Genomic DNA, 25,622 nt, shown 5'->3' on the forward strand with positions numbered 1-25,622 from the left:
TGTTACATCTATGACGTACATTTTCTGTTATGCTAAGCGAGGTATGAAATTTCCCATGATGCCGTCTGTGTTGGATACTGTCTCAATGCCGAGCTCGGCGATCTCACAGGCCTAGCATAAATAAAGCTCATCGGACTACCGAAACTGTAAGACATGTAGCAACTACGAGACAGTTCTAACTCGGAAAATAAGCATGTTGCATATTTGAGCCAAGCACGCAAATACGTCTGTCAATCTGCTTGCGATACATATTTACAGCCTCGACTGCTCTCATATTGATGCTCTAGGTGGCGGACTCCAATGACACATATTGTAATCATGAAGCCAATAACTATTCTGGGCGGTGGTCTTGGGGTGAGAAGAACTACAAGATCATCTTTTTGTCGACAATTGCTAACACTGACTCTCCAGGGACTAACACTAGCACTTTTTCTGCGAAAGCAAGATGTTCCGTGTGTCGTATACGAACTTCGAGACGAGAACTTCCGCAAAGGGGGTGATATTGCCCTCTCACCAAACGCACTACGAGTCCTCGACCACGTTGGCGTATATGGTAGGATTAGGAAGCAAGGCTGGAATTACGACTTTGTGAGGATGATCAGTGTGACCGGAAAATATCTGGGTGCACACGCCTGGGGTGGTCTGAACAAATTCCATTACCATTGTCTCCGCATCAATCGAGATATAGTACGCCGAGAACTTCTCGCAGAAGCCAGACTACAAGGCATCCCCGTTTATCTTGACAAGAAATGTGTAGGGATTTCCGAGGAGGGCGAGGAGATCGTGCTAAAGTTCGCCGATGGCGAAATAGTGCGCACAGAATACCTGGTTGGCGCAGACGGCATTCACTCCTTGACGAGACAATTTCTTTATCCGGGAAGCTTCTCCAAGTATAGCGGGCTCCTGGTCGCACTTGGTCACACTCAGAAAGTCAAACTGGGTGGGTCTATGGACGGAATACAACTACCATGCATGTTTGTTGGCAAGAATGGAACATTTTCGATCCTTCCCAATAGCTACGACGGCGGAGAAATCGGCTACTTTATCACGACTGACCTTCCGGACCGAGGACCAGAGAATTGGGCGCTCCTGGAGAAGGATAAAGGAGCAATTGTTGATATTATCAACGAAGTGATCGAGGATAAGTCATGGCCAAAGTTTGTTGGAGATTTGGTGAAGGCGACCCATCTGGAAGACTTCAGAACTTGGCCGTAAGTGTTCAATTACCCTCCAAGACCTCAAAGAATCGTGCTAATCACACCTATCCAGTTTTGCAAAAGTGCCAGACCTCAAGCATTGGGCTTCCAAGTCTGGCAGAATCATGCTGATTGGAGATGCTGCCCACGCTATTCCTCCCGCTGGTGGACAAGGGGCTGCATCCGCTTTTGAGGATGCTGAAACGCTTGCCTATGTGCTGGCTAGGCTGAATCTGCCTGATTCGACAGCATCTGGGTTAATTGGGAGCCTCCAGCTATGGGAGACACATCGAATGCATCGTATCAGGCAGATTTTGGACTATACTATTCGAGCCGGAAATATAAGGAAGAGAAGTTCCGGCATTATGCAGGTGTTCAAAGAGTGGACCATCTGGGCGATGTTCAAATTGTACGAGTACAATGGTGGAGGGCCGGCATGGATCTACAACTATAACGCGGAGAGTATTCTAGAAGTAATTTCCAAGTAACGTGAAAGCAGCAGTCACAATGGCACCCAGTATTGTGATGTGACGCTTCGTTGAAGGGAGAGTCAACCTTGAACAGAGTCGATGTCCGAAACATAGATATTGTGACCCGGAACCCCGATCGGACATGCATAATAACGCTCAAAATAGATCATTCAACTTACAGCACCCAGCAACAGTTTTCCAGCGGGATCATCCTGGTTTATTTGTACTATAAATCCCTGAATTTTGCCCCAAGCACGATTGCTAACTTTCAACAACTTTTGGGAATTTGACGAAAATTGAGATTATTACAGAACCTCAAGCTCAGCAGTTTAGCATCATTCGTATTCACTCTGTCATATTCTCTCAGCTATCCAAATTAACAGCAAACTGAATACTGCTCCCCATCATGGCTGGAACAAATACAAACAAGGATACTTCCGAGCGGTCGGAAAAGTATCTTCTAGGTGAGAAGATGGTGGTGGAGTTCCTGGGCAAACCATACCAACTAGGCGTGAGCATTACACCCTCAGATTGAATAAGGTCCTTGCTAATGTCCCAAATGTAGAGAAGTGACATCTTCTCCGAGACTCTGAGAGAGTACACGTTCGAGCATACGCTGTCAAGCTATGCCAGACCTGGTCTCACTTTCAGGGAGCGAAATTTGTTAAACATTGCATTGTTCATAGCAACGAATCGTGAACATGAATTACGGATCAATCTACTATCAACCGAACGTAACGGGCTCTCGAAGGAGGATACTGCCGAGGCGATACGCCATTGCATGCTTTACACTGGTATGGCTGCGGGGAGAGATGCCTTTTTGGTCGCCAGCGAACTACTGGGAGAGAAGTAGTTTCGGGTCCTATATTGCACAAATTCAACTATGGCTGGTAGTAGCTGTGAAGAAGTACGTACAAAACAGATCTAGTCCAAGCTGTTACATTAAAGACACAGTCTGTAGACCTTGATCGCGATATGGCCGGCCCATCTAGTGATCATCAATAAAATCAATGCCACATGCTTCGCCGCCACCAATAGTTGCTGTGATTGCCATTCCCCACACGAATTGAATGCCACGCTCATCCTAGCACTAGGTATCCTTGAGAGCGCTGAGCTGGTATCTAGCAATCTTCATAAAGTCTCGCTCGGAAATTCGGTCTCTAAGCACTAGCAAACAGATCTCATCAAGTCGTACCACCAAAGAAGATCCGGAGCACCGAATTTCGGACCTCGGATTTCGGATTTTGCCACCCCAGACAGTGGAACTCAACCCCGTGGGGTCGCTTGATCTCTGGGGTTAATATTCGCATGAAGATCCTGGCTCATTCTCAGTGGTCATCTTCTGCATCGTACATTCTCTCCAGCATTTACAGCAGGTATGACATCCACTACAATGAACCTGACCAAAGATGCAAGCGAAAGCATCGTTGCAGCTTCAGACATCAAACATGTCGAAGCCATTGAAGTTGACGAAACGGAGGCGCTCTTAGAAAAGCGCCTGCGTCGAAAGATTGATCTGCGACTCATCCCCATTCTTATCATCCTCTTTACATTCTCTCTCATCGACAGGAATATCATCGCTACCGCCAGGGTCGCCGGGATGGGTACGGACCTCGATCTTGTGGGGAACAGATACTCCGTTGCCCTACTAGTCCTCTTTCCTCTTTACATCCTCATTGAAATTCCAACCAATCTGATACTTCGACAAATAAGCGTCAAAGGCTTCTTCTTCGGTATGGTGTTTTGCTGGGGTACGGTGGCTATGTGTCATGCCTTTGTGAAGACATTCTCACAACTAGTGGCGGTCAGAGTTCTCCTTGGCCTCTTTGAAGGCAGCTTTCAAGTTAGTAAAACTATAGCCTTCTTGGTCTTTACTAATCCAAATCTTCAGCCGGTCTGTATCTATCTCGTGTCTTCGTGGTACACGAGATACGAAACACAAAGGCGCCTTGCGTTCTGGTTTGCGATGGGTCAACTCTTCGCAGCGTTCTCCGGCATCCTGTCATACGGACTAAGCACATTGGACGGTAATGCAGGACTCGAGGGCTGGCGATGGATCTATCTTGTCCCAGGATTGATCACCGTGGGTCTTGCATTCCCTGTATGGTTTCTAGTTTGCGAATTCCCCGAGAAAGCAAAGTGGTTGAAACCTGATGAATTGGCTCGACTGAGGAGATTGCTCGCAGAGGATCGAGCGGAGATTCTCGAAGAAAAGATGACGATATCTAAGGCAATCACAGCTTTTAGAGACTGGAAAGTTTGGCTACTGGCTAGTCTGCTGTTCTTCATGACTTCTGCAGCCTACACGATGAGCTTCTTCACACCAACTATTCTCAAGTCTTTGGGATACAACACCGCGATGAGCCAAATCCTTGTGACCCCGCCATATATCGCTGCTTGTATCGCAAATATCGCTACTGGGTTTCTCGCAGATCGGGTTCGTATGCGCAGCCCATTCATCATCGGCCATGGCCTTCTTACCATGGTGGGTTTCGGCCTTATTGGCTGGGGACCAAATACTGGGGCGAAGATGACCGGCATCTACTTTTCGATTATTGGATCTCAGTGTGCCATTCCCTCGGTCTACACTTTCCTCGCAAACAATGTGGTCGGTACAACTAAACGACAATTGGCAGTGCCGCTTCAAACTGTCTGGGGCGGAATAGGTGGCATTGCGGGCTCGGTCTACTTTCGACAACAAGACTATCCCAAATACCGACCTGGACTATATGCATCATTCACAAGTCTGTCTATCTGCTTGCTTGTTACATCTTTTCTCGTCCATTATTTCCATAAAGAGAACAAGAAGGCTGAGGAAGAAGGCAAGATTTTGGAGGGCGCGGAGAACTTTCGATACACTCTTTGACTGCAGATGTAAAGCAAATGGCTCCATCCTTGCAAAATCCATGGAATCAGCTTCGAATGATATTCTGGTATCTATTCCTGTCTTTATGGCCGAAGTACTCAGTCCTTCCCAATGAGTGAGAGATGGTTTAGAGCGAATCAGTTAGACTGAGAAATTAAAACGCTATGAATAGCCCTGCCACGCGTGACAGTCATACAGAGTTGTGGATGATGTTCCTGTAGAGTAAAAAGAATGTAGTAGTGCCTATAAATCAACTTCATTAATGAAATCTAGCTCATTGTTTTTGCCTCCTTAGTGACTCGATTACGATTGACTGGGGATCTCTATCACATCCCACTAGTATTAACTGCGGGGTTGTGGAACAAGCGAGGATGTCATCATGCCGGGTCTGTCCATACTTAAGGGCACATGCCCCGCGGCCAACGCAAGTAACTAGTTAACGAGCTGACTACTCATTGCAACCCCAAGATCCTGACCTCTCGTGTATCCTACCACAGAGTCTACGAAGTCGAAGATATGCTAGAAACTAAGCTTTCGAAGACTTGTGATAATTGTAAACTTCGGAAAGTCCGATGTGGTGGTTAGTCGACCCTGCCTAATGTTCAAATCGCACTCAATTGCAATTCTGATGATGTCCAGGATCTCATCGCCCAAATCAAATGCCATGTAGCAATTGTTCGGTGAGTGCTCAGCTTGTTGGAGAGACAGATTGATGCTCAAGCAACTGGCTTAGAAACGCCGAACGTCTTGCCACTTCAGTCAAAATAAACGAAGAACAAGAGCGCCTGATGAAGAAGGATCTGGTGAGATCCCCAGTTCAGCATGGCTGCTCGAGAACCTGCCTACAAATGCTCCTCTTGCATCTGGATTGGAAATTCAAATCAGCCTTGAGAATCCCGAGCAATCTCATGAACAACCAGCTTGGCTCAATAGCATCAGTGAAGTTGCGAAAACACCTGCTCTTGCTCGACCTTATTCCGGCAGAATTTACATGGATGAGATGCTTGAGTGCGAGGACGTACACGGCAAGGAATTCCATGCAAGTCTGATCCCAAAGGTAATCCTTAGGACAGCCCCAATGTTTTCAATGCGTGGTACTGATACCTTGAGCAGTCTGAAAAGCAGAACGGTAAGTGATGAAAGCTTCTACCTTCACAAAGACTGAATCTGACAGAGAACCAGTCTCGAGCTCTAGTCTTTCCCTTTTCTCAGACAGCGACATTCGCTCAATCTCGGAAAAGTTACGCAATGCTCGATTCGGCGAGTTGATCGAATCGTTCTCAGACTCAATCAACAAGCGTTTGAATAGAAAAGCAAACAAATCTTATCCTAAAGTGACATTCAAGAAGAAGTCGCAAAAAGTGACATTGTCTTCTGAACAGCGAGCCGAACATGTTCGCTGTAAGTCAATTCCTACTATTCTGGAAAAACCCCCGTGCTAAAACTTTCCATAGGTTATTTCGATCACGTACACCCCCTTTTCCCATTCTTGGTAAGGAAGGATTTCGAACAGCAAATTCTGGAACACGGAAACCAGGATCTACTCGAGCAAGATACACCATTCTATGTCCTATACCACGCTATTCAGGCAACTGGTAGCCAGTATTGTGGCCAAGGTGCATTCGAACCCGGGATCGGAAAGGCGTGGGCGCTTTTTCAGACAGCGCTTGATCGCTTGGACGAATTACTAGGCTCCCGGCCATGTCTGGAGAGTGTCCAGGTATATCATTCACATATTGCCGCCAAACATACTGACAAGGACAGGCGCTACTAGCAATGGTAAGAAGCCTCGAACATGCCCGAAAGACCAACCACTAAAGCCTTTGCCAAAGTTTGTCTTCTCCATGACCCATTGCGGCGGTCAAATCGCAGAAACACTACTATCGGAAGCAGCAAGGATGGCCCAATTTGTTCGACTCAACAAAGGCTCCAGTACTTTGACAGCTGGAGCCCATCAACGTACATTCTGGGTAGTTTACTCTCTGGAGAAGCTGTCGTGTTTCTGTCAAGGGCGGACTTCTGTAAGTGATTGAAAACTTTGTGACACTCGCAATCTGATCTCTGACATCTTACGGCATGATCAGAGTATTCCTGACGATGATATTGGCTGCCACATTCCACACATTCCCGAAGCAATCTTTGCAGAGTTCAACTGGTTCTTGTCCTCTGTTCGGCTTGGCCGATTGGTTTCAAAAGCCCAAAGTGCACTATTTTCGGTCAGCGCTACCATGAAGTTGAATGACGAATATCAGCAAGATCTAGTAACCACGAGAGGAGAACTGGAGGCGTGGAGGCAGTCCCTGCCAATGAACTTCCGTCCGGGAGAGCGGTTCGCCAGAGCTCATTTCTCAAGTTCGACTTCTGTGATGGCGGCTCTACGCACCCATCTGGTGTATCACAACTTTGTCATGGTGCTATGTCGACTAACTCTGCAGGTGGTTGAGCTAAGTTCTGGTAGATCACTGTTGGACACTCGTCAGGAATTCATGAACTCTGCTCGTCGAGTGATTGAGTTGACAGGTCACATTGAGGTGGAGCCGTATGCGCCTTCCCTGTGCGTTTCTAAATCTCACTATCTCCCACTGCACAACAGGATCTAACATTGCACAGACTCTTGACTGTCATCCCCTTGTCTGCATTCCTTAGCCTATTTCATTTGGTCATCGACAATCCGAAGCATGCCGAAACAAGAGACAACCTGACATTCTTGGATGTCGCTGCCGGTTATTTTCGTCGCCTGGAGTACGCCACAAAGCAAGAATTCCCGTTCTCCATCTTCCCAAAATTGGTGTCGGTTGCCCAGGAATTCGTGCAAAAGCTACCTCTGGCGGCAGCGACAGCATCCGCGATGGAAGTTGAGACACTTCCCATATCAGAGGATGAGGTAGGTATGGGTGCAGGAGTAGAGCTGCAAACGATATCAGGTTCGGGTATTTCAGTCAGTCCAGAAGTGTCTTTCCAGGCGCAAAATGTCTTTGGAGAGGCTCTATATGGAATGAATGGAAATATTCAGTTGGACCAGCAATCTCTGTCGGCAGAGCAAGTTGGTTATCGGGGAGATGGCACAAGCTTTACGGACAACGAGGTCGTCGACTTCTTTGGTAATCTTTTGGACGGCACTTGTAGCTCCTTATATGGGACTGAATTTGGCTGGCAATGATAGTATTGGATATAGCCAAGCTGTCGATTTTGCATCAATTGCCCTAACCTTTGGACATAATACTATACCTATCTTATTGGTAGCCCTCAATGTCCCTAAGATGGCTATAATGCATGATTGGTGTATGCGATTCTGAATATTTTATTGGGGACACACGATTTTGCTTGGAACAGCATCTTGGGTGATGAGGTTGGTGAATAATTGCAATAATTCCGTCTGTAACGATTTCACGGTGATTATTCACTAGCTTGAATGCTACTCATTACTTCCCTGGAGTAGTCTTTCCATGACCTCCATGTTGAGAGTCTCCGACCGAACAGCTTGCTGTCATGATTCACCTCGGTATTCCGAACCGTTAATATCGGTTCAAATCGTCAATAAATGCCAGCACTAGTCCGAGAGTCATTCCGGGCGCAATTTACCTGGGTACCAATTGGCCTCCATGATTCTCACCGCCGTAGTTGAGTAAACCATTCTTTCAAGTTGTGACTTCACACCAGAGACAACAAACACCAACATGACGAACAATGTCTCCGAGTTTCCCATACCGGCAGGAAATGTCATAGTCAGGGTCAGCATCATCGACACGGGGTCTCGTATAGGCAAACTACCCGCTGCCTTTCTGATGCAGCCAGCGTTCAAAAAATTCGAGTTCATGCCGACAATACCATCGTGGTCATTCCTCATTGAACACCCTTCAGGGCACAATGCCATCTTTGACTTAGGCATGCCTAAAAATCGATTGGAACTTGCTCCTGTAGTGGCAGAAGATGAACGGTTCCTGGACTGGGACATCCAAACACCAAAAGAGGTGATCGATGTTCTCGAGGAGCACCAATTTGCTGCCGCACGGATTAAAAGTGCTATTTGGAGGTTCGTGATTCACTGAGAGAGGATTCGTTTTCACATATTGACCTATTTCGTCCACAGTCATTGGCACTGGGATCATATAGGAGACCCCTCACGGTTTCCCGCAGGCACGGATCTGATAGTCGGTCCCGGGTTTCGTCAAGCATTTTACCCTGGCTATCCTAGTAAATCAGATGCACCGGTCAGGGAGAGCGACTTCCTGTTCGTGCTTCCCAAGTCTTCATGTTTTGCTATGTCTGACGGAGTGCAGGGAAAGGAATGTCATCGAAGTAGATTTCAACGAATCCGCTCGATACACGAAGGTTGGTGACTTCCCAGCCCATGACTTCTTCGGAGATGGATCTTTCTATCTTCTGGATACTCCTGGACATGCGATAGGGCACCTGGGCGGCCTGGCACGCACAACTACCAATCCGGATACCTTCATCTTCATGGGTGGTGACCTCTGCCACCATAGTGGACAGATAAGACCCTCTCCACATCTACATATCCCGAGTAATCTCAAACAATCATCCTTCGGCGTCCACAAATCACATTCTGGTGATTTGTTCGAGAAACTAGTACTGTCAAAGACTGGCTCAACAGAAAAGCCACTGTTCACTCCAGCACCAGCACAGGTCGTGAATGAAGAAGACGCAAATCGGACACGGGCTAGGGCACAGATGGCAGATGCTCAGGAGAATGTTTGGTTCATTTATGCTCATGATCCGAGTCTTTCCCATGTGGTAGAGTTCTTCCCATCATCGGCTAATGACTGGAAAGCGAAAGGCTGGCGGCCGAAAACTATGTGGAATTTCCTTGAAGATTTGTGCGCCGTTGTTGATGAATTTGATAGTAAGAATGGATTGTGAGGAAATCAGACAAGGAACAGAGAGCACAGGAATTTAGGATGCAAGGTACCATGAGTTACGATAAGTGACACGTAGTTTACACGGTGATTCCTTCTATCTCATGCTGTGGTTCCAATCACTAAGATCTAGAATTCTAGCCGCCTCATTCTACCCTGTAGTACAAGTAACACCAATGAAGCAGATTCAGACCCTGTTGAATGGATCATCAAGATACCAGACTGAATCAGTGTCGTCGCCAATCTCACAGTGGGTATACCCGTTCCCGAGGAACTGAAATCTGTTCTTCGAAAGGTAAGTAAGCTCATAATCCTCCCACCTCACCTGTTTCAGCAATTCAAAGAAATGTAGCCGGCTACCCGGATAGATAGCTGTGACAGGACCATGGACTTTGCCATTCTTGAACCAAGATCTACAGGCTGGGTGTACATTCTTGTCAATATAAACTGCTATTATCAACATGCGAGTTCGCTTACCTGAGGACCATACCATTCGCTTCATGAACTCGTGGGTATAATTATAGTGATCTTTGATCACACTCTTCTTGGGCTCAAATGTTTTGATTCCTTCAGTTTGGAATTTTTCGATAACCTGAAATGCGTAACGGGTGTACCACTCTAATACCTGTAGGAGTGAGCCGTGACTTGTTGGGCCATTGGGCCCAATGAGAACTGTTTCATGCGTCAGTGATCATTCCCGTGCACTATAAGACGTTCTCTCAAGGCTTACGAAAGAAGTTAGGAAAGTTCTCGACTGTAACCCCTAGATATCCCACGGGGAAGTCACCAAATTGCTTTTTGATATTTGCACCATCGCGACCAGTCAGGTCAAAATGAGGTGTGAAGGAAGTATCGAAACCTGTGGCACAGATAACAACATCGACCTCATGCTCAGTACCAGACTCGTCAACGATCCCGGTCTCTGTCAGTCTGATCACCGATTTGTGGATGGTCTCGACGTTTTCTTTCGTTAAGGACTGTAAGTATCCACTTCCGGGTGTCATACGACGACAGCCCAGGGCGAATTCGGGAATCATCCGCTTGGTCAACGTGGGATCTCCGTTCAATTGTTCCGTCATCATCGCCATCGTGGAAGATCGTGAGTCCAGCTGGTCCTTGTCTTGAGTATGCATCAAGGAGAATCTCTTGTTGAGCTCCCCCTCGACATCACGGCAGTATTGATTGTAGCTCTCAGAGTCTTCCTCGAATTGTTTCTTTTGTTCTTCTGAGTATTGGAAATTTGTGCCGTCCTTCGCAGCATATTTGGCGCCGAACCCAGTGGTAATCCATACTGGAGATCGGAGAAATGCCTTTAGGTGCTTGACTTTGGGTTGGATGGAGGGGATCAGCTGGACAGCAGACGAACCGCCTCCAATGACAGCGACCTTCTTGCCAGTAAGATCATAAGACTCATCCCATTTGGCACTATGCATAAGTTTGCCTTTGAAAGTGTCAAGGCCCGGGATATCAGGGTACTTCCACGAATTTAAAATGCCAGAGCCGCTGATTAGGACATCACACCAGTCCACGACTTGGGCTCCATCTGCATTGCGTATCTTCAGTTCGTACTGACCGCGGGCCTCATGCCAGACAGCCGATTTAACAACTGTCTTGAACTGGATGTATTTCTCGAGGTTGAATTTGGTTGCAATGTCCTTGAAGTACTGCCAAATCTCCTGAGAAGACGAGTAAAATTGGGACCAGTTTGAGTTTCTTGCCCAGGTAAATTGATATGCATGTGATGGAATGTCACAAGTACACCCGGGATATCTATTCTCGAGCCAAGTGCCACCGATGTCGTTATTTTTCTAGAAGTCAACGGAATTTAGGCGTAGTTTCAATTGAGTAAACTGAAGCTCTTACCTCGTAAATCTGCAAATCGACATTCTGAAGTATTCGTTCAGCTTTGTACGCAATTTGAAGACCAGTAGCGCCCGCTCCCACGCAAACAATCCTAAGGTGACGCTTTGTGTATAAAGGGTGTTCAGATACTCTAAAGCCTTCGAAATCTTGATTGTACCAATCATTTTCGTGTGAGATTTTAGCTTCTATAGGTCGGTCCGACATTTGTGCAGGTATTGCGGGTTGCACTATATCCAGTTGCGTGGTCGCATCATCCAAAGTGGCCGAGCTACTGTCGTTGAGATGCATGATTTCAAGTGAGTTATGGTGGATAATTACAGCCAGAGGTTTCGTTTACAATCTAATCTCATTACTGAGTAATTTCAACAGCCAGCAGATGGTTATATGCAGTTCCTTTTGTTCTCACTGACGAGACCGATGACTACCACCCGGGCTTGCCCAGTGAAGCATCTTGTGCCTGACCACCGAACTTTAGATATGCATGAAAGGTAGCTGCGCGCTATTTTAGACTATAGTGGTCTGATCGCTCTGCGTGGAACGATAGCCACCGGTGCTTGTGGCACGTTTCCGAAACCCGAGCACTCCTATGGAGTCGGAATACTGAAAGCCCACAAAATCATTGAAGGAGTTCGTACATAGCCTTTCCGAGCCTCATTATGTGACTCAGCCAACGATGAACTGTAGCCTATGGGTTTGGAAAAGCGTTGTAGCTGTGGAAGGACACGGAGAGTCTTCGTATTGCAGCTGGTCACTCATAACCTGTTGAACATAGGAAGAGGCGCGTAACTCCCGGAGCAAAGTTTCCACTTCGCCAAAAGATTAACATTCCCAAGAGCTTTATGTAAGTAGCCAGGCTGAACAACGTCTATCGGTCTTTAACAGCGACCCTGCAAATGTACTGACGATAGCAATGTATGCTGAATTCCACAATCGATCTACAGCTTCGATTTCTCATAATTATACTCAAGTGGCTTGTCGCCGATGTCAACCTGCTTCCACCAGGGGTAACCATCAGGCGCATCCTGAGGCATTTTACCCTCAAAGTTCACGGGTCGCTTCTGTAGAAAGCTCGCAACGCCTTCAAGGTTGTCTTTCCGCCCGTAGAGTCCGTAGATCATCTGTGAATCGAGAAGATGAGCTTCCTCCACGCTATCAGGACCTCTGTATAGGAGCTCCCTCATTATCTTCGTCGAGACGACTGATGTATTCTTTGCCAAACGATCCGCAATCTCGAGCGCTCGTGCTAGAGTAGCTTCGGGGGTTGAGCATAATTCCGAGAAGAGTGGTTCGAATAGCCTGTGGTCGGCTTGGTAGACACCTCCAGTAGTAGCGAGATGCATTGCTCTCGAGTATCCCACTAAGCGTGGTAGAAAATAGCTGGAGCATGCCTCCATGACCACACCTCTCTGACTGAAGACGAACCCTATTTTTGCTTTTGCGTATGCCACACGTATGCAGGCTGGAAGTGTCAAGGTGATGCCAACACCAACAGCTGAACCTTGTAAGGCCACAATAGTGGGCTTTGAACAATGATGAATAGCCAGAGTTGCCCTTCCACCGCTGTGCCTTGTCAGCTCAATTCTCCATTGTCGATAGTGCTAGATTTACCCATCCCGATGATCCACGTCGCGCTCTACCTTTGGTCTTCTCACGATGCCGTTCGCATCTCGTACACCAGGAAATCCGATCTCCAGGTCTGCTCCAGCGCAAAAGCTCTTTCCTGCACCTGTCAAAACTACGGCTTTGACTCTCGGATCGATATCGACAAGCTCATAGACCTGTTCCAGGTCTTCTCGCATGATATCGGTGAATGCATTGAGCTTCTCGGGTCTATTCAAAGTGATGACAAGAACTGGTGTCACCGTCGACGATGAGTATGGAACATTAGATACCGTAATCTGGCGCAATGGGAGAGAGGCGTAGGATTCTGGGATCACTAAGCTAGGAGGTGGTGCACGAGGCATGCTGTTGATGATTGATGGATATCTTGAATACAAATAAAAACGTGAACGCTTAAATTATGGGCAAGCGGACCAGAAAGAAAGCGCGGATGGTTTTGTATGCGTTGTAAGGTGTATAGATGTTAAGGTTTGTTTTCAGGTATTCCGATGGCTGATCTCGGTATCATCTGCGGCAAGCTGGATCTCCAAGGACCATGTCCTCCGCTGCAGTCCGAGACCATTGGTACTAGCTAATTGTCACCAAAATAAAGCGAACACCAAGCCGACTACACTATTTATCATTTTCCAAACCATTGGACTTAGGCGCTTGTGTCTCTTAAAGAATAACAATATCCCTTTGGCCATTACAAAGTGCATAGCCCCCAACATGGCCGAGTATTCATACTCGGATATCGTCTTCGAAGTCAAAGGAAAGATCGGAATCATCAAGGTAGATAACCACTACTGACAGACAGGGTCACATTTTTAATATAATCCCACTGACTGATCTATTTCGCAGTTCAATCGTCCAAAGACTCTCAACTCTTTCGGCGGAAATCTAATTGTCGATACAATCCACGCACTTCGCGTCCTCGACAATCATGCCGACACCATTTTCACCGTCATTACTGGGTCGGGACGCTTCTTCTCGTCCGGTGCTGATGTCAAAGGTAAGTGAAACCCTACCAAAGTCCCCGGGAGAAGCCCGGCATTTCGTCCCCACCCCAAGACACAAACCTAGCAATCTGATTTAGCAACAAACACTAACAAACATTCCAAAAGCTGAGGCTTCAGGGAGCCAACCCGGCTCAAGCACCACATCCTCGAACGCGCTCAAGAAGCTCTCCATCCTGAATCGCATTTCCCCCTCAACACAACTCGTACATTCCCTGATCAAACATCGCAAAGTCCTCGTCCTAGCGATGAACGGCCCCGCCGTCGGCGGCGGCGCAGCCTGGTTCCAAGGGGTATCGGACATCGTCCTCGCGTCGGCCACCACGTACTTACAATGCCCGTTCTCGGCGCTCGGCCTGGTTCCGGAATTCGGATCCGCGACCAGCTTCCCGCAGAGCATTGGCGTGCATCGCGCGAACGAGATCCTGATGCTTGGGCGGAAGGTCGGCGTCGAGGAGCTCGTGCAATGGGGGATGGTGAATCGGGTGTTTGCGCACGAGGGGTTTCATGCTCGTGTCGTCGAGTTTTTGGACGAGATGCTGGAGGAGAATGATGGGGTGTCCATGTTGGAGGCGAAGCGGCTGCTGAGTGCCGAGCTGAGGCCCGGCAGGCTGTTGGCGCTGTATGAGGCGGCGGATGCCGTGGCGGAGAGATTCGTTGACGGGGCTCCGGCGGAGCGATTCGTGAGAAAGAGTCAATTGCTGGCAGGTGAGTACTTCCCAACTTACGATGGAGATTTGCTGGTGATTGCACTAACATAAACCACAGAGAAATCGAAGCGGAAGTTGACGCCAAAGTTGTAGGAAGACCAGCCAGGAGTGTTCAGCCTGTGGAGTGGTTGCAGTTGGCAATAGACTAGTGGTATATAGGTCGATATGATGCACAGGCCCTAGTTAGCATAGAATCCCATCGAATAGCATGGCACAAAGCCAAGTACCCTATTGTGCGTTGGTCAAGTAGCAAGACCACAGCGTTCCGAGAAATTCGACTTTCGCTAAACTCAGGGGATGCAGCCTTGGAGCAGGGGTGTTCCCCACACCCGAGCACGAAATCCGAAGTCCCAGGGTCAGCAATGCTTGGCAATATTTCGGACTTCGGAAATTCAAAAGCTCGGATTTCGCACGTCAGTTTAGAAGGCGCAATGTTTGGGATTGGTAAGGGCAATGAGAAAGCAATGGCGAATGCTGACCGAGACGATGGAGACTTATGCACTTAGGATCATTCAACATCGTACATCGAAGGAGACATAAACTTGCTCTTAGGATAAGTGTTTGTTTGGTGACAAATGGCCGAGGAAAGAGTGCTAGAGGCAGAACAGCGTCCCTAGGTTTGGGAGGCCTTCACGTGTTGGAGCGTTTGTGGCTAGGTACCTTCCAGGAGGAGTAGTCGACCTCGACGCGCAATAGCCTTGTCATGTGAAGCAGAGAGATACGGAACCTGCAAGGAGAACATGGTTAGATGTAAATCCTCTGTCTTGAAGCCCTGAGTGTGAGCTCCAGGTAAATCCAGTGTGTATTTCTTCCATGCCTCTCGGACTGTACAGTGGTCTCTGCATAGATACTAAGTGCCTACCTACAAAACATGATCTCCTATAATGTATCATTGTGATTACTGAATCAGAACCAACGCTCAAAGCAGTGACCTCCTGGGCCCGAACGCCTTTGCATCCTGCTTCGCCCACTGCCTCACCACACTCCTCATGATCTTCCCACTCGGCAGCGTTGGAATCACTGTCTCAAACCTCACCCCGCCCGTCAACCGCTTATGCTTCGCGACGTTCCGCGCCACATAGCTCTGTACATCCTGTTCCGTCAGCTGCTCCTCGGGCTTCAGCCCCGGACGCGGCACGACATAAGCACGCGGAAATTCATCTCCATCAGCGGTCACGAGACCCACAACCGCCGCATCGGCGATCTGTTCGTGGTGTAGCAGCAGAGCTTCAAGCTCCGCAGGTGCGACTTGCAGGCCATTGACCTTGATGAGTTCTTTCTTGCGGTCGACGACCCAGAACATGTTGTTTTTGACCGTCACGATGTCGCCGGTCTTGACCCATCCGTCGGACGTGACGGTCTCGCGAGTCGCGCTGTTGTTGTTCCAATACCCGAGCATCGTCTGCGGACCACGGATCCAGAGCTCTCCAGGCGCATCGGCCACCTCGCATCCATCCTCGTCTACAAGTTTCGCTTCGGTATTGGGTAGCAGATACCCAGACGTGCCATCGCAGTTACTCATGTCGTCGGGCATTAGAATCCCCACACACGTCGTCTCCGTCATGCCCCAGCCGCGCGCGATGCAGAAGTCGAATCGAGTAGTAAGTTCGTTCCCGAGTTGGATGGACAACGGAGCCGCGCCGACCATAATATTGCGCACGTTGCTGATGTCGTAGCGCGCTGTCTCCGGTCGCTTCGCTAGCATATTCATGATTGGTGGGACAGCCTGGATCGTGGTGATTTGATAGCGTTGGATATTGTAGAGAAAGTCCAGCAAGGAGAATTTCTGCATGATGTACACGGTCACGCCGAGGCGGCATGCGATGTTAATGGTGAATAGTTGTGAGAAAGCGTGGTACAAAGGGAGGAATGCGAGCCATTTCTCGGCTGAATGGTTCCTCTCGTCTCTCTTTTGTGAATACTTGACGTTGATGGTCTGAGACGTGTTAGACACGATGTTGTGATGGCTGATGCAGACACCTTTAGGGAGGCCAGTCGTGCCGCTGGAGAAGTTGATCGTCGCTATTTGAGTTCTGGCATCATGACCAAGATCATCCCATCTCCAAGAGGCGGCGTCTTGCTTGGAAGCAAGGAAAGTCTTCCAATCTCGAACACCTTCTTCTTCTGCACAATCACTATCGTCAAACAGAAACACTTGAGTGCGATGACTCAAGTTGGTTTTCTTCAGCGCTGCATGTCCCGTCTTGAATAGACTAGGATGAATGAGCACAACCGCCGGTTTCACAGTCGATATCTGGAATGCAAGCTCGTCGACCGTATAAGTCGGGTTTGCGCCAGTATAGTATCTCTTTGAACCCGCGGCTGCGAGATACACCACCGGCACGAAAATATGATTGGGCGTGAACACCATAATTGCCTCGTTAGTTGGTATGCCCAGACGGTCGAGTCCGAGTGCACATCTCTGAACCCATAACAGTAGGCTGGCAGGCGAGAGACTCTTCTCGGGAGATCTTGCATCTATCCACAGAGGCCTCGTCGAGGGTGTTTTGTCTTTGGGAAAGAGGTATGAGAGAATGTTGCATTCTGGGATCTCGATATCTCGAAACGTCGATTTGTGAACCATTGTATCGTGCCCTCTCAATTGGGTGTTTTTGACCAGCAGCACGAGCAATCAATCATATCCAGATCTCTCCCGTCAATCAAGAACCCGGTAAACTGGTGAATAGCAATTCAGACATCCAAGACGAATAGCGGATCAAGACCGGAGAGCAGATGTCTGCTTATACCTGGAGAGTTTATGACTCGCATATTTGACCACCTGAGATATTACAGTATGCTTAGTCTTCTAAGTAATTGCTGTCCGACTCCGTACAGCGCCTCGCGGCCCGAAACCCGATGAGTAAGAACCATTCTCGGCGCTCGGAAACCTCTTTCGTACCGGATATTGTATCAATCACCATTCATGTCCATGATCTACTTGTATGAGGTGAAGATGGACTGAAGGAGACCTACCTATCTGGCTCCGAAACGTTGCCACCGTGTAAGTCAGTAAGCTCACCTTCCTATACATCAAGAGAATTGAGGCTATTTTAAACGGTTTCTGCTAAGCTATGGAGCAGCAGATTCGACCCTTTCAAGTAGGCTGCACTCATCAACTGAGCATTGCAATGCGGGGTGATTATTGAGACGAGGTTGGCCATGGTGTACTCATTGATGAAGGACACTGATCTTGGAGCGAACTTCCAAGAGGGACGCTAAACCCATAGACTACGTCTATAATTGACTAGCTGTCCATGCTAGCACCAAAATGGACTAGTGGGGCTCTCCCTCATCATTCATCATCATCATTTCTGGGGGGTTTTTATTGCGACCAGGATGGTGGATGTCACTGCCACAAATCACAAGTTGAAGAGTAAGAACTCAACAAGCACGTTTTTGGATAATCAATGTTTCATCTTTCTTCAATTCTTCTACTTCGGTATGGATCTCATCTCTCTAGTACAAAAGTTTGGGGCATACATGAATGTCTCCTCGTCTGCGGCTGCGCGTCTTTCTCTATGAAATCTGGTTGGGGGAAATGTAGGGGTGAGTGGTTCTGCCTTGGCGATATTGGTATTCTGCTAAAACATGGGGAGGCTGGGGTTGTTGTGAAAGGATTCAGGTTCTTGCCAAATGAAGATTCCTGTGACCAAAACATCCATCTTCCTCAGATCGATGAGCAATTGGGTACGTTTGTCGTTCACACCTGCTGGAATTTGTGTGGCGAGTCTGACCTGCTTTCTGACATCTCCAGTCTGGGGTTCGGTGAAGGGAATAGGGTATCGTGTAGGGGAATGGGGTATCAAGTGCTTTGTGTACAGGGCAAAGTCCTCTGTGCGTAGTCCTTGTGCGTCGACACTGGAAATATTGTTGCGGCATTCGAAAAGCCATTTGACAACACCTCCGTTGTGAAAACAGACTAACAGCCTGGGTCTTGGTGATGAGGCTGAGGGACTGGTATCGTATCAACAAAATCGCATCTGAGCGGCTCTTCGTGTTTGCAGGCGAAGAAGGGTATTCCCCACTGATCATAGATGGAGCTCTCTTCAATGAAACAAGCGACGAACACTGCTTAGAGTTCTGCTGCGAGGTCGCGGTTGTCCGTCGATATTGTCAGACCACGTGGTGTGTCTAAATGGGCAAGGACTTGACTCCAGGAGGCGGGCTGTCGGAAAGTCGTTGGTAGAAATGGAGATGTCTCGACGCTTATCCATGTGACCATTCTCATCGTGGTGTGGGTCTCTGTCATCATCATCGCTATATACAGCTATGGTATCGGCTTGAGATGAGAAGTGACCTTCACAAAACGATGATCAGCGCCTTGATAGGGGACTGAAATTATGGTTGGGCTGTTTTGGGCTGGTAAGGGCAAGGGTGAATTGGGAAGGCGGTGATGGTGCCAGGGATGGGGAAACCCATATTGGGACTAGAGATACTTGTAACATCAAGTTCATGATGAATTCATGATATTACCTTGATGCTGTGTCTGTCGCTTGACTTGTTCTCTAGCCCAACGTGCGGCAGTGATGGTGCGAGGGGAGAAATCGCGCGTAGTGCGGGTTTCCTTGATGAGTTTGGTGATCCAGTCTTGCTGATAATAGTTTGCTAATGCTCCATTGGGGAAAGATTCACTAAGATCACTGTTTCTGTTAGCAACTTGTTCAACAAAATACCCAATCAAGATACTTACGCAATGATACCCATACAAGCTCGAAGAAGACCTTCATTGTGGTTCATGTCGCGCGACACTGTCTCCAAAAACTCGAGGATTGGCTGGATGGATGCCTGCAAGATTGAGACTAGAAGAGATCGATTAGTATATGCAGTCTATAAAGAGTCAGCTGTGCGAGATCACATACCTTTGTCAGTTCCCTTGAAAGCCAATATCATTCCAGACCAGGCATCCGCAATTCCAGAACGTAGGGAGACGATGTAATCAAGCATATCAAAGGAGACATCATTGGCCACCGATACGGTGCTTGCCTGTCGGAGAACTTGAGCCACCACCTCGGCGTATTTCTCGAAGTGAACGCCAATGCTTGTAGCGACGTCGCCGAAGGTCTCCAGGATCGGGGGTTTCAATTGATTTGTCAACTTGTCTGATCGTAGATTGTTGAGCAGATAGTTCATGAAAGCATCACAGTAAGGTTGAGACTTGTCCTCCAGTGCACGGACAATGTCACTGACAAGACCAATAGCCAGCGAGCACATATCAGGAACATCTTGGTTACCCAAAGCGTTGTAAAGGAAGGGCACAAACGAGTCCATGTACTTCAGGAAATCCCCGGCCAAGGCATTGGCTAAGCCACTGACAATCTGGAAGATGACCTCTGGAACACTGGTGTTGGCGGTGACAGTGAGGATTTCCAGGCAGACCTGCATGACTCGATCTGCTTGAGGAGCAATGTTCTGTTCCAATCTCTGGACGATAGCTAACAGCACGCTACTAAGACTGACTTGCAATTCCTCCAAAGTGATCTTGTCATCGATGCTGACGATCTGCTTCTGCATGGGAATGGTTGATTCCAAACGCTGGATGATCACGTTTGATAGCTCAGCCACAACCTGTAGACTGTCGTGAGCAGCGTTTGTGACAAATCCGCCGAGAACTTCGTATGCCGCAGTTCGTAGTTGATTGTTCGCGCCTTCTTTCTCCGTGACTGTGAGAAGTGAAGTGATGCTATCTTGGAAGTGTGGAGTCAATTGGTTGCTCGCACCACCTTCTTCTCCAACAAAGCGTTCGGTGAGGTTGAGAAGAGCCAAGCAGCAGGAAGAGGCAATCTTGGGGTTGCTCATCAAGCCATTGAACAGTGCCGACATCAAAGGCTGAAGATGGGTTGAAGGATCAATGCAGTCTGAGCAGTAATCGCAAATTCTGCTGAGGGCGAAGGCGGCTGAATCCTGAACTGGGGCGACAGGATCTTGCATCATTCCGATCAAGACGGGAAGTGCTTGCTTGACAAGAGGATCCAAGGTTTTGATATCTGGGCCATCCATGATGGCACCAAAAGAAGAGACGGCTGCGTCTCGCTTGGTCCAGTCATCGCTGCGCAGGTTGGTTTCAACAAACTGGAGTACCGCAGGAACCATGTCGTTACCAATGGTCTGAGCGTAGAGCTGAAGACATTGATAGGCTGCACGAGCGGTGTTGTACTCGTCCTCGGCGTCATCTTCTGACACCTTGGTCATCAGTTGCAGGAGAACCGGAACCACTTCTCGCGCGGCGACACGGGCGAAATGGAAGTAAGGTCGCAGCTCGGTGGAGCCCTCTTGCTGTGCTTGTTGGTTGTCGTCCTCAATGCTGATTTCCTCTTCGCAGACAGTGCACCAAAATTCAATGGCCAATTTTGCAACATCTTCTTCATCACTCTTCATGCCTGCAATGGTCAAGCCAAACAAGGCCTTTTCCATGTAGAATCTCATCTTGTCGTAATAGATACCCATTATGCGATTCAGACAACCAAAGGCTGCGGCTTGAACCCTCGTGTCCTCGGACTGTGTGGCCTCACAGACGACTTGCATGATATAATTTCTCTCACCCTCGTTCTCGAAGTTACTTCTAATAAATTCAGTGGCATCGGACAAGGCAGACAGAGCGGAGAGTCGGACATCTTGATTTGTCTCCTCTCGTCTTGCGCCCTGGACCACGGCGGTCAGGATGGCATTGGAGTAGCCAACAAGAGACTCGCGAAGTTCAACATCTTCAGATTCGCAGATGAAACCGATGGTGGTCAAACTGGACTGTTTGAGTTTGTCTTCACCAGAACCGACGTTGTGGACGAGAGCGGGGAGCAGTTCAGGCCACTCATTGCGTGGGAGTTCAATGGCAGCGATGGTAGCGACCAATTGTGCGGCAGAGTTGGCGGCTTGAGGGGTCGAGTTGAGAGTTTTGACTGCGAGGTCTTTGACCTGTCTCTTGATCGAAGGATCGACGCCTTGTAGCCATCGAGCCTGGACCTCTCGTAATCGGGTGATGTCACGGTAGGTGAAGGAATTTTTGAGGGCAAGGCCAGCAGCTTGCCGAATGGAGGCACTGGCTTGATCGTTGGCGAGTTCGTGAGAAAGAATGGAGAGATAGTCAGACTGAAACAGGAGAGTTAGTCTCGTCCGGCTTTGAGGAAGGGAGTGTTCAGTGGACGTACGAAGTTACCCTCGCGGGCTTGTCTCAGTTGTTCTTCGGCACTTCCGCGAATGGACGCATCTAGGAAAGAGATTAGAAGAAGCGAAGAGGAGGAAGCGGGTGGCAATGATGAATTTCACCTGGTGAGAAAGTGTTCTCTAGGACAGATTTGACATCCATGATTGCGTTGCGCTTGACCAGCGGTCAGGAGTCGAGAGGGTGGTCAAAACAAAGAAATCCAAGATAGGCTGCGCGGGATGGGATTGTGGGAGAACGGGAAAATAGAGTTACACGGGTCTGAAATCAAGGAAAGGAAGACCGATGCGGGTGATCGGACGACAGATTGTCTGGGAGAAACGAGATGGGTTGTTTGATATGAAGAAGACGAAGAGGCAGAGAGAAATAAGTTGAAGTGGGAAGAAATAAGAGCCGTGAGTTGTTGTGCAGTACCAGTTCAGGACAGTGCAGTGCAGTGTGTGCGATACAGTCACGGTGCAGGCGAGGCAGTCAAGCGGCTGTGGGTTGCAGAGTGAAGGCTGCAGACTGCACTTGACATTTGGTGTGGTGTTTAGTAGGGAAGTGGGATGAAATGGGGGAGAGCTGGCGCTTCAGGCTTAGGCACGAATCAAAGGCACGGGGGGACTCCAGTTAAAGGCAGCCGCTTAAATGCCACTCTGGCTTAGGGTTTCCACTGCTTTCACCTTTAACTAAAAACCCCATTGTTGACAGTGCCATTGGCCCATGACCTTCGTGGTTCTGGCCTTGCAGTGCGGATTCTCTTTTAATCCTCAACCTCTTTCGTCATCTCTGGGGCCTTGGCCAATCATGTAAGACGTCTCCTGGGCTCAGTGTTCGAGTCCAGCTTGACGCCTGGATGATCGAGACAAAGTCATGAGACGAACGTGATTGCTATTGACTCAGGTATAGATGACAATCTCGACGAATGCACAGTCATCTTCTTACATATGCCTAATGCTGCCCGTGGTTGGATGTGTCCACCTTCAAGTGCCAGCCTTCCGTTTCAGCCTTGTCCATCGAGTCTGAACGCTAGGCATCAATCACCGTCTGTCAGATCGACATTGGCTGTCAATGTCTAGATCTACCCAGTCATGACTTCGTCTTCCGTGCCCTGTTTACCATCCACATCAAGGCCGGTGTCTAAATCAAACACCACAAATCCCAACCCTGCTTGGTCCACCACAGCCACAACTCTCCGTCCAGCTCTCCCGTTGGCTTCCAGTCTGGCAGGCTTCATACCGGCATCCATCTTGCCATCGTCAAAGACATGCCGAAGTTCCCATTCATTTTGTTCAGCCTCTGTAGAGATGGCTCGCGTGTAGAGCCTTGCATCTCCTTCAGTCGAGGCAGCAAGCACCATGACGAACTCATCGTCAACAATCTTCGCATCCAGTATTTCTGTGACTTGGGCGATTGTCAAAGCTGTATTGGACGTGATTGCCATCTTTATCCGCTTTCCTGTCTGCATTTGAATGTCTGCCACCGTGAGTTGCAACTGACCTCGATGATCTTTGGCAAGTATCACCAGCGAGTAGGTGTCCTCTCGAATTTGATCTGGCATGACTCTCACATCAAGCATGTTCCCATCATACTGCCCGGGCACTGAAAACAAGTAGCTTGTCAGAAGAGACTTCCTGAAAGTCTCAGCGATCTGTCCAAAGACAACATCGCACTGTTTTCTCAGTCTTTCCAACAATTCGCGCAAAGTCGGTGAGCGGTAATCTGTGTTACTGCCGGTTCTTCTTCTTCTTCGCTCCGTAAAGTCCGCATAAAAACCAGTGTCAGTCTCTTCATCGAATGATTTCTTTGTCGCCGCATCTTCCCCACCTGGGTTGCCGGCATCAATGTAGCGTTTCAACCTGCTTTGATTCATGGCACCACCCACATAATCCAGAACAGCTCTCAATTCTTGCTCTCCCGTCCAACTCTCCCGGAGCTCTTCTGCCCGCTCACTGCCCTCCTCCAGGGCCTCGACTTCACATTCCCATGTCAACCACCGCATGAATGATCCAAACTCCCTAATCTCCACACCTACATCTATTAGCATGTCCTCGGCGACCAATCCAAGGACGTCAACTGTTTCTCTCACTCGTCGAATTGCTTGCTCATTCAATCCGAGGCGTTCTCTTGTCCCTGAAAACTTGGCAAGGCCATCTAATCGACTCAGAATGACTTGCATCCGCTCGAGGGCGGGTTGCAGGCATTCGCTCGTCATTCTTCTGACTACATCGAGGCAGTCTCCAACAGCCTTTTCCCACCTCTTCAATCCTCGGTTCCCCACTTCATCCACCAACCACTCCCTAACCCTCGGGTCACAGTCACCCGTGACTGCTAAATGATGGGCAGCGAAAGAGAAGTCAGCATCAGGATCTGCCTCCGCGAGAGATTCGTTGATATTTCGGAGAAATCTAGATGGCAGGTCAAACGCTGCCTTGATCTCAGCTGACAGCTGCATCTGAACTTGTGAGACATAGCGGAGAAGATTTCCCAGCTGCGTGACCTTGCGCGCCACCAAAGGCAGATTTCTACCTGTTTGCGGTATGAAACTCATATCCAGACAGGCGACATGCAGGGAGAAATCGGGTTGTTCCAATAGCAGAAAAGCCAAAGACAGATATGGATGGCTAGTGATTGCCCTCACTTTCGCTCCCCTGCCACTAGTAGGGAAACAAGATCCGACATCAACCGCACCAATTGTGAATGAATCGAAAATCTCGAGATGAACTGCACAGCGTCCTGTACCCTCGTGCTCCTGCAGACCCACGATCAAGACATCAACAGCTCCATTTAAGCCAGTGTTAGCTGCATGGAAGATGGCATCGAGACTGCCTCGGGAGCTGAAAACGTCATCACCACTTCCAACACCAATAGGCGGCAAGGTCGCAAGCTTGGGTAACGAAGCCTCGATGTCGATTGCACTCAATTCGCCTGGTAGATCGGCCTTGAGTGATAACAACCGGTCGATGTCGGCCTTAAGTCCCAGGATCTGATCGAGCGTCACAGCTTTCTCAGTGTCTCGGCCCACCTCGAGGCTCTTTCGAATCAGAAGAGGTGACGGAGTGGCAAAGTGGGTGGTCCAAGAGATACACGAGACATTTGTTCTCGTTTTAACAGTTGCAGTGGATTCGGGCTCAGCCTCATTCGAGCCCACTCCCTTCGACGTCCGGGATCTCCTCTTCTGAGATCGAGATGGCGAGCTGGTGAAGCTCGATGATGGAGATGTTGATATCGGGACACCGGGTGGTAAATTTGTATGTAGATGATGTGCAATCTTCCCCGTGAAGGCATTAATAAGGGCAACCGAAGAGTCGAAACATGCCACGGCAAGGACCTGACCTGTAGCGGAAACCCGAGGAACGATTAGTCCTCACCCGTGACTGTAGCCCTCTCATGGAGTATCTCAGCAGGAAAAGAAGAGAACTCACCATCCCGCCGCCAACAAAGCCCCCTCACCTTCCTCCGCCTCAACACCTCATCATCTTGTCCTGTCCCCTCTCCCCTCTTCTCCACCTGTCCACCACCATCATCTTCGCCGTCTCCCTCATCCTCACTTTCCGAATCATGATCAAAGTTGGCGCCAAAGACGTTCTGCCCATTCAGGCGCCAGACATCGACGGCCGCTTTCCCACGCACGCCGGGCTGGCTGACCGTCGCCACGAGATCCATCGTCGGGCAGTATGCGAAGAGATTCGGCCCGGAGTCCGTGAGCGTCGGGATGCATGGTTCCGTGAGGATGCGCGTGGCGATTTGGTGCATATTTGTTCAAGTGTTGGTCTTGGTGGGCGGGTTAGGGCAGATCGGGGTGAGTTGAGAAGTTTGGATAAAATAAGGGTAAGGTGGACTCTTGACCCTAGATGGACGATGTCCTGACACCGTACGAGCCTGGT

The 25,622-nt window shown here is 48.8% G+C and overlaps 11 protein-coding genes across 11 annotated transcripts; 6 read left to right on the forward strand and 5 right to left on the reverse strand.

The window, feature by feature from the left end:
- Window positions 1–318: 318 nt before the first annotated feature.
- LTR84_013074 (uncharacterized protein) lies at window positions 319–1,684 on the forward strand (the record flags this gene model as incomplete). Its single annotated transcript, XM_064856579.1, has 3 exons — window positions 319–354; window positions 412–1,211; window positions 1,270–1,684. The coding sequence occupies 3 exons, from the start codon at window positions 319–321 to the stop codon at window positions 1,682–1,684; spliced, it is 1,251 nt and encodes a 416-aa protein (XP_064707755.1).
- A 388-nt stretch (window positions 1,685–2,072) lies between these two features.
- On the forward strand, window positions 2,073–2,519 carry LTR84_013075 (uncharacterized protein; the record flags this gene model as incomplete). The annotated part of the gene is made up of 2 exons (XM_064856580.1): window positions 2,073–2,177; window positions 2,232–2,519. 2 exons carry the CDS (start codon window positions 2,073–2,075, stop codon window positions 2,517–2,519), a joined length of 393 nt encoding a protein of 130 aa, XP_064707756.1.
- A 540-nt stretch (window positions 2,520–3,059) lies between these two features.
- LTR84_013076 (uncharacterized protein) lies at window positions 3,060–4,532 on the forward strand (the record flags this gene model as incomplete). Its single annotated transcript, XM_064856581.1, has 1 exon — window positions 3,060–4,532. The coding sequence occupies one exon, from the start codon at window positions 3,060–3,062 to the stop codon at window positions 4,530–4,532; it is 1,473 nt and encodes a 490-aa protein (XP_064707757.1).
- A 659-nt stretch (window positions 4,533–5,191) lies between these two features.
- Window positions 5,192–7,692, forward strand: LTR84_013077 (uncharacterized protein; the record flags this gene model as incomplete). Its single annotated transcript, XM_064856582.1, has 9 exons — window positions 5,192–5,212; window positions 5,266–5,589; window positions 5,646–5,661; window positions 5,715–5,933; window positions 5,987–6,252; window positions 6,297–6,311; window positions 6,365–6,553; window positions 6,617–7,086; window positions 7,143–7,692. 9 exons carry the CDS (start codon window positions 5,192–5,194, stop codon window positions 7,690–7,692), a joined length of 2,070 nt encoding a protein of 689 aa, XP_064707758.1.
- Window positions 7,693–8,209: 517 nt separating this feature from the next.
- On the forward strand, window positions 8,210–9,413 carry LTR84_013078 (uncharacterized protein; the record flags this gene model as incomplete). The annotated part of the gene is made up of 3 exons (XM_064856583.1): window positions 8,210–8,565; window positions 8,623–8,763; window positions 8,813–9,413. 3 exons carry the CDS (start codon window positions 8,210–8,212, stop codon window positions 9,411–9,413), a joined length of 1,098 nt encoding a protein of 365 aa, XP_064707759.1.
- A 183-nt stretch (window positions 9,414–9,596) lies between these two features.
- LTR84_013079 (uncharacterized protein) lies at window positions 9,597–11,560 on the reverse strand (the record flags this gene model as incomplete). Its single annotated transcript, XM_064856584.1, has 3 exons — window positions 9,597–10,081; window positions 10,140–11,217; window positions 11,273–11,560. 3 exons carry the CDS (start codon window positions 11,558–11,560, stop codon window positions 9,597–9,599), a joined length of 1,851 nt encoding a protein of 616 aa, XP_064707760.1.
- Window positions 11,561–12,207: 647 nt separating this feature from the next.
- Window positions 12,208–13,236, reverse strand: LTR84_013080 (uncharacterized protein; the record flags this gene model as incomplete). Its single annotated transcript, XM_064856585.1, has 2 exons — window positions 12,208–12,832; window positions 12,881–13,236. 2 exons carry the CDS (start codon window positions 13,234–13,236, stop codon window positions 12,208–12,210), a joined length of 981 nt encoding a protein of 326 aa, XP_064707761.1.
- A 364-nt stretch (window positions 13,237–13,600) lies between these two features.
- LTR84_013081 (uncharacterized protein) lies at window positions 13,601–14,690 on the forward strand (the record flags this gene model as incomplete). Its single annotated transcript, XM_064856586.1, has 4 exons — window positions 13,601–13,663; window positions 13,733–13,883; window positions 13,996–14,595; window positions 14,656–14,690. The coding sequence occupies 4 exons, from the start codon at window positions 13,601–13,603 to the stop codon at window positions 14,688–14,690; spliced, it is 849 nt and encodes a 282-aa protein (XP_064707762.1).
- An 826-nt stretch (window positions 14,691–15,516) lies between these two features.
- Window positions 15,517–17,181, reverse strand: LTR84_013082 (uncharacterized protein; the record flags this gene model as incomplete). The annotated part of the gene is made up of 1 exon (XM_064856587.1): window positions 15,517–17,181. The coding sequence occupies one exon, from the start codon at window positions 17,179–17,181 to the stop codon at window positions 15,517–15,519; it is 1,665 nt and encodes a 554-aa protein (XP_064707763.1).
- A 1,866-nt stretch (window positions 17,182–19,047) lies between these two features.
- LTR84_013083 (uncharacterized protein) lies at window positions 19,048–21,897 on the reverse strand (the record flags this gene model as incomplete). Its single annotated transcript, XM_064856588.1, has 5 exons — window positions 19,048–19,237; window positions 19,288–19,396; window positions 19,457–21,680; window positions 21,740–21,798; window positions 21,858–21,897. 5 exons carry the CDS (start codon window positions 21,895–21,897, stop codon window positions 19,048–19,050), a joined length of 2,622 nt encoding a protein of 873 aa, XP_064707764.1.
- A 919-nt stretch (window positions 21,898–22,816) lies between these two features.
- Window positions 22,817–25,491, reverse strand: LTR84_013084 (uncharacterized protein; the record flags this gene model as incomplete). The annotated part of the gene is made up of 2 exons (XM_064856589.1): window positions 22,817–25,071; window positions 25,161–25,491. 2 exons carry the CDS (start codon window positions 25,489–25,491, stop codon window positions 22,817–22,819), a joined length of 2,586 nt encoding a protein of 861 aa, XP_064707765.1.
- Window positions 25,492–25,622: the final 131 nt, after the last annotated feature.

This window comes from Exophiala bonariae (assembly GCF_035927105.1).
Source record: "Exophiala bonariae strain CCFEE 5792 chromosome Unknown scaffold_9, whole genome shotgun sequence".
In the NCBI taxonomy this organism is placed as follows: Eukaryota; Fungi; Ascomycota; class Eurotiomycetes; order Chaetothyriales; family Herpotrichiellaceae; genus Exophiala; species Exophiala bonariae.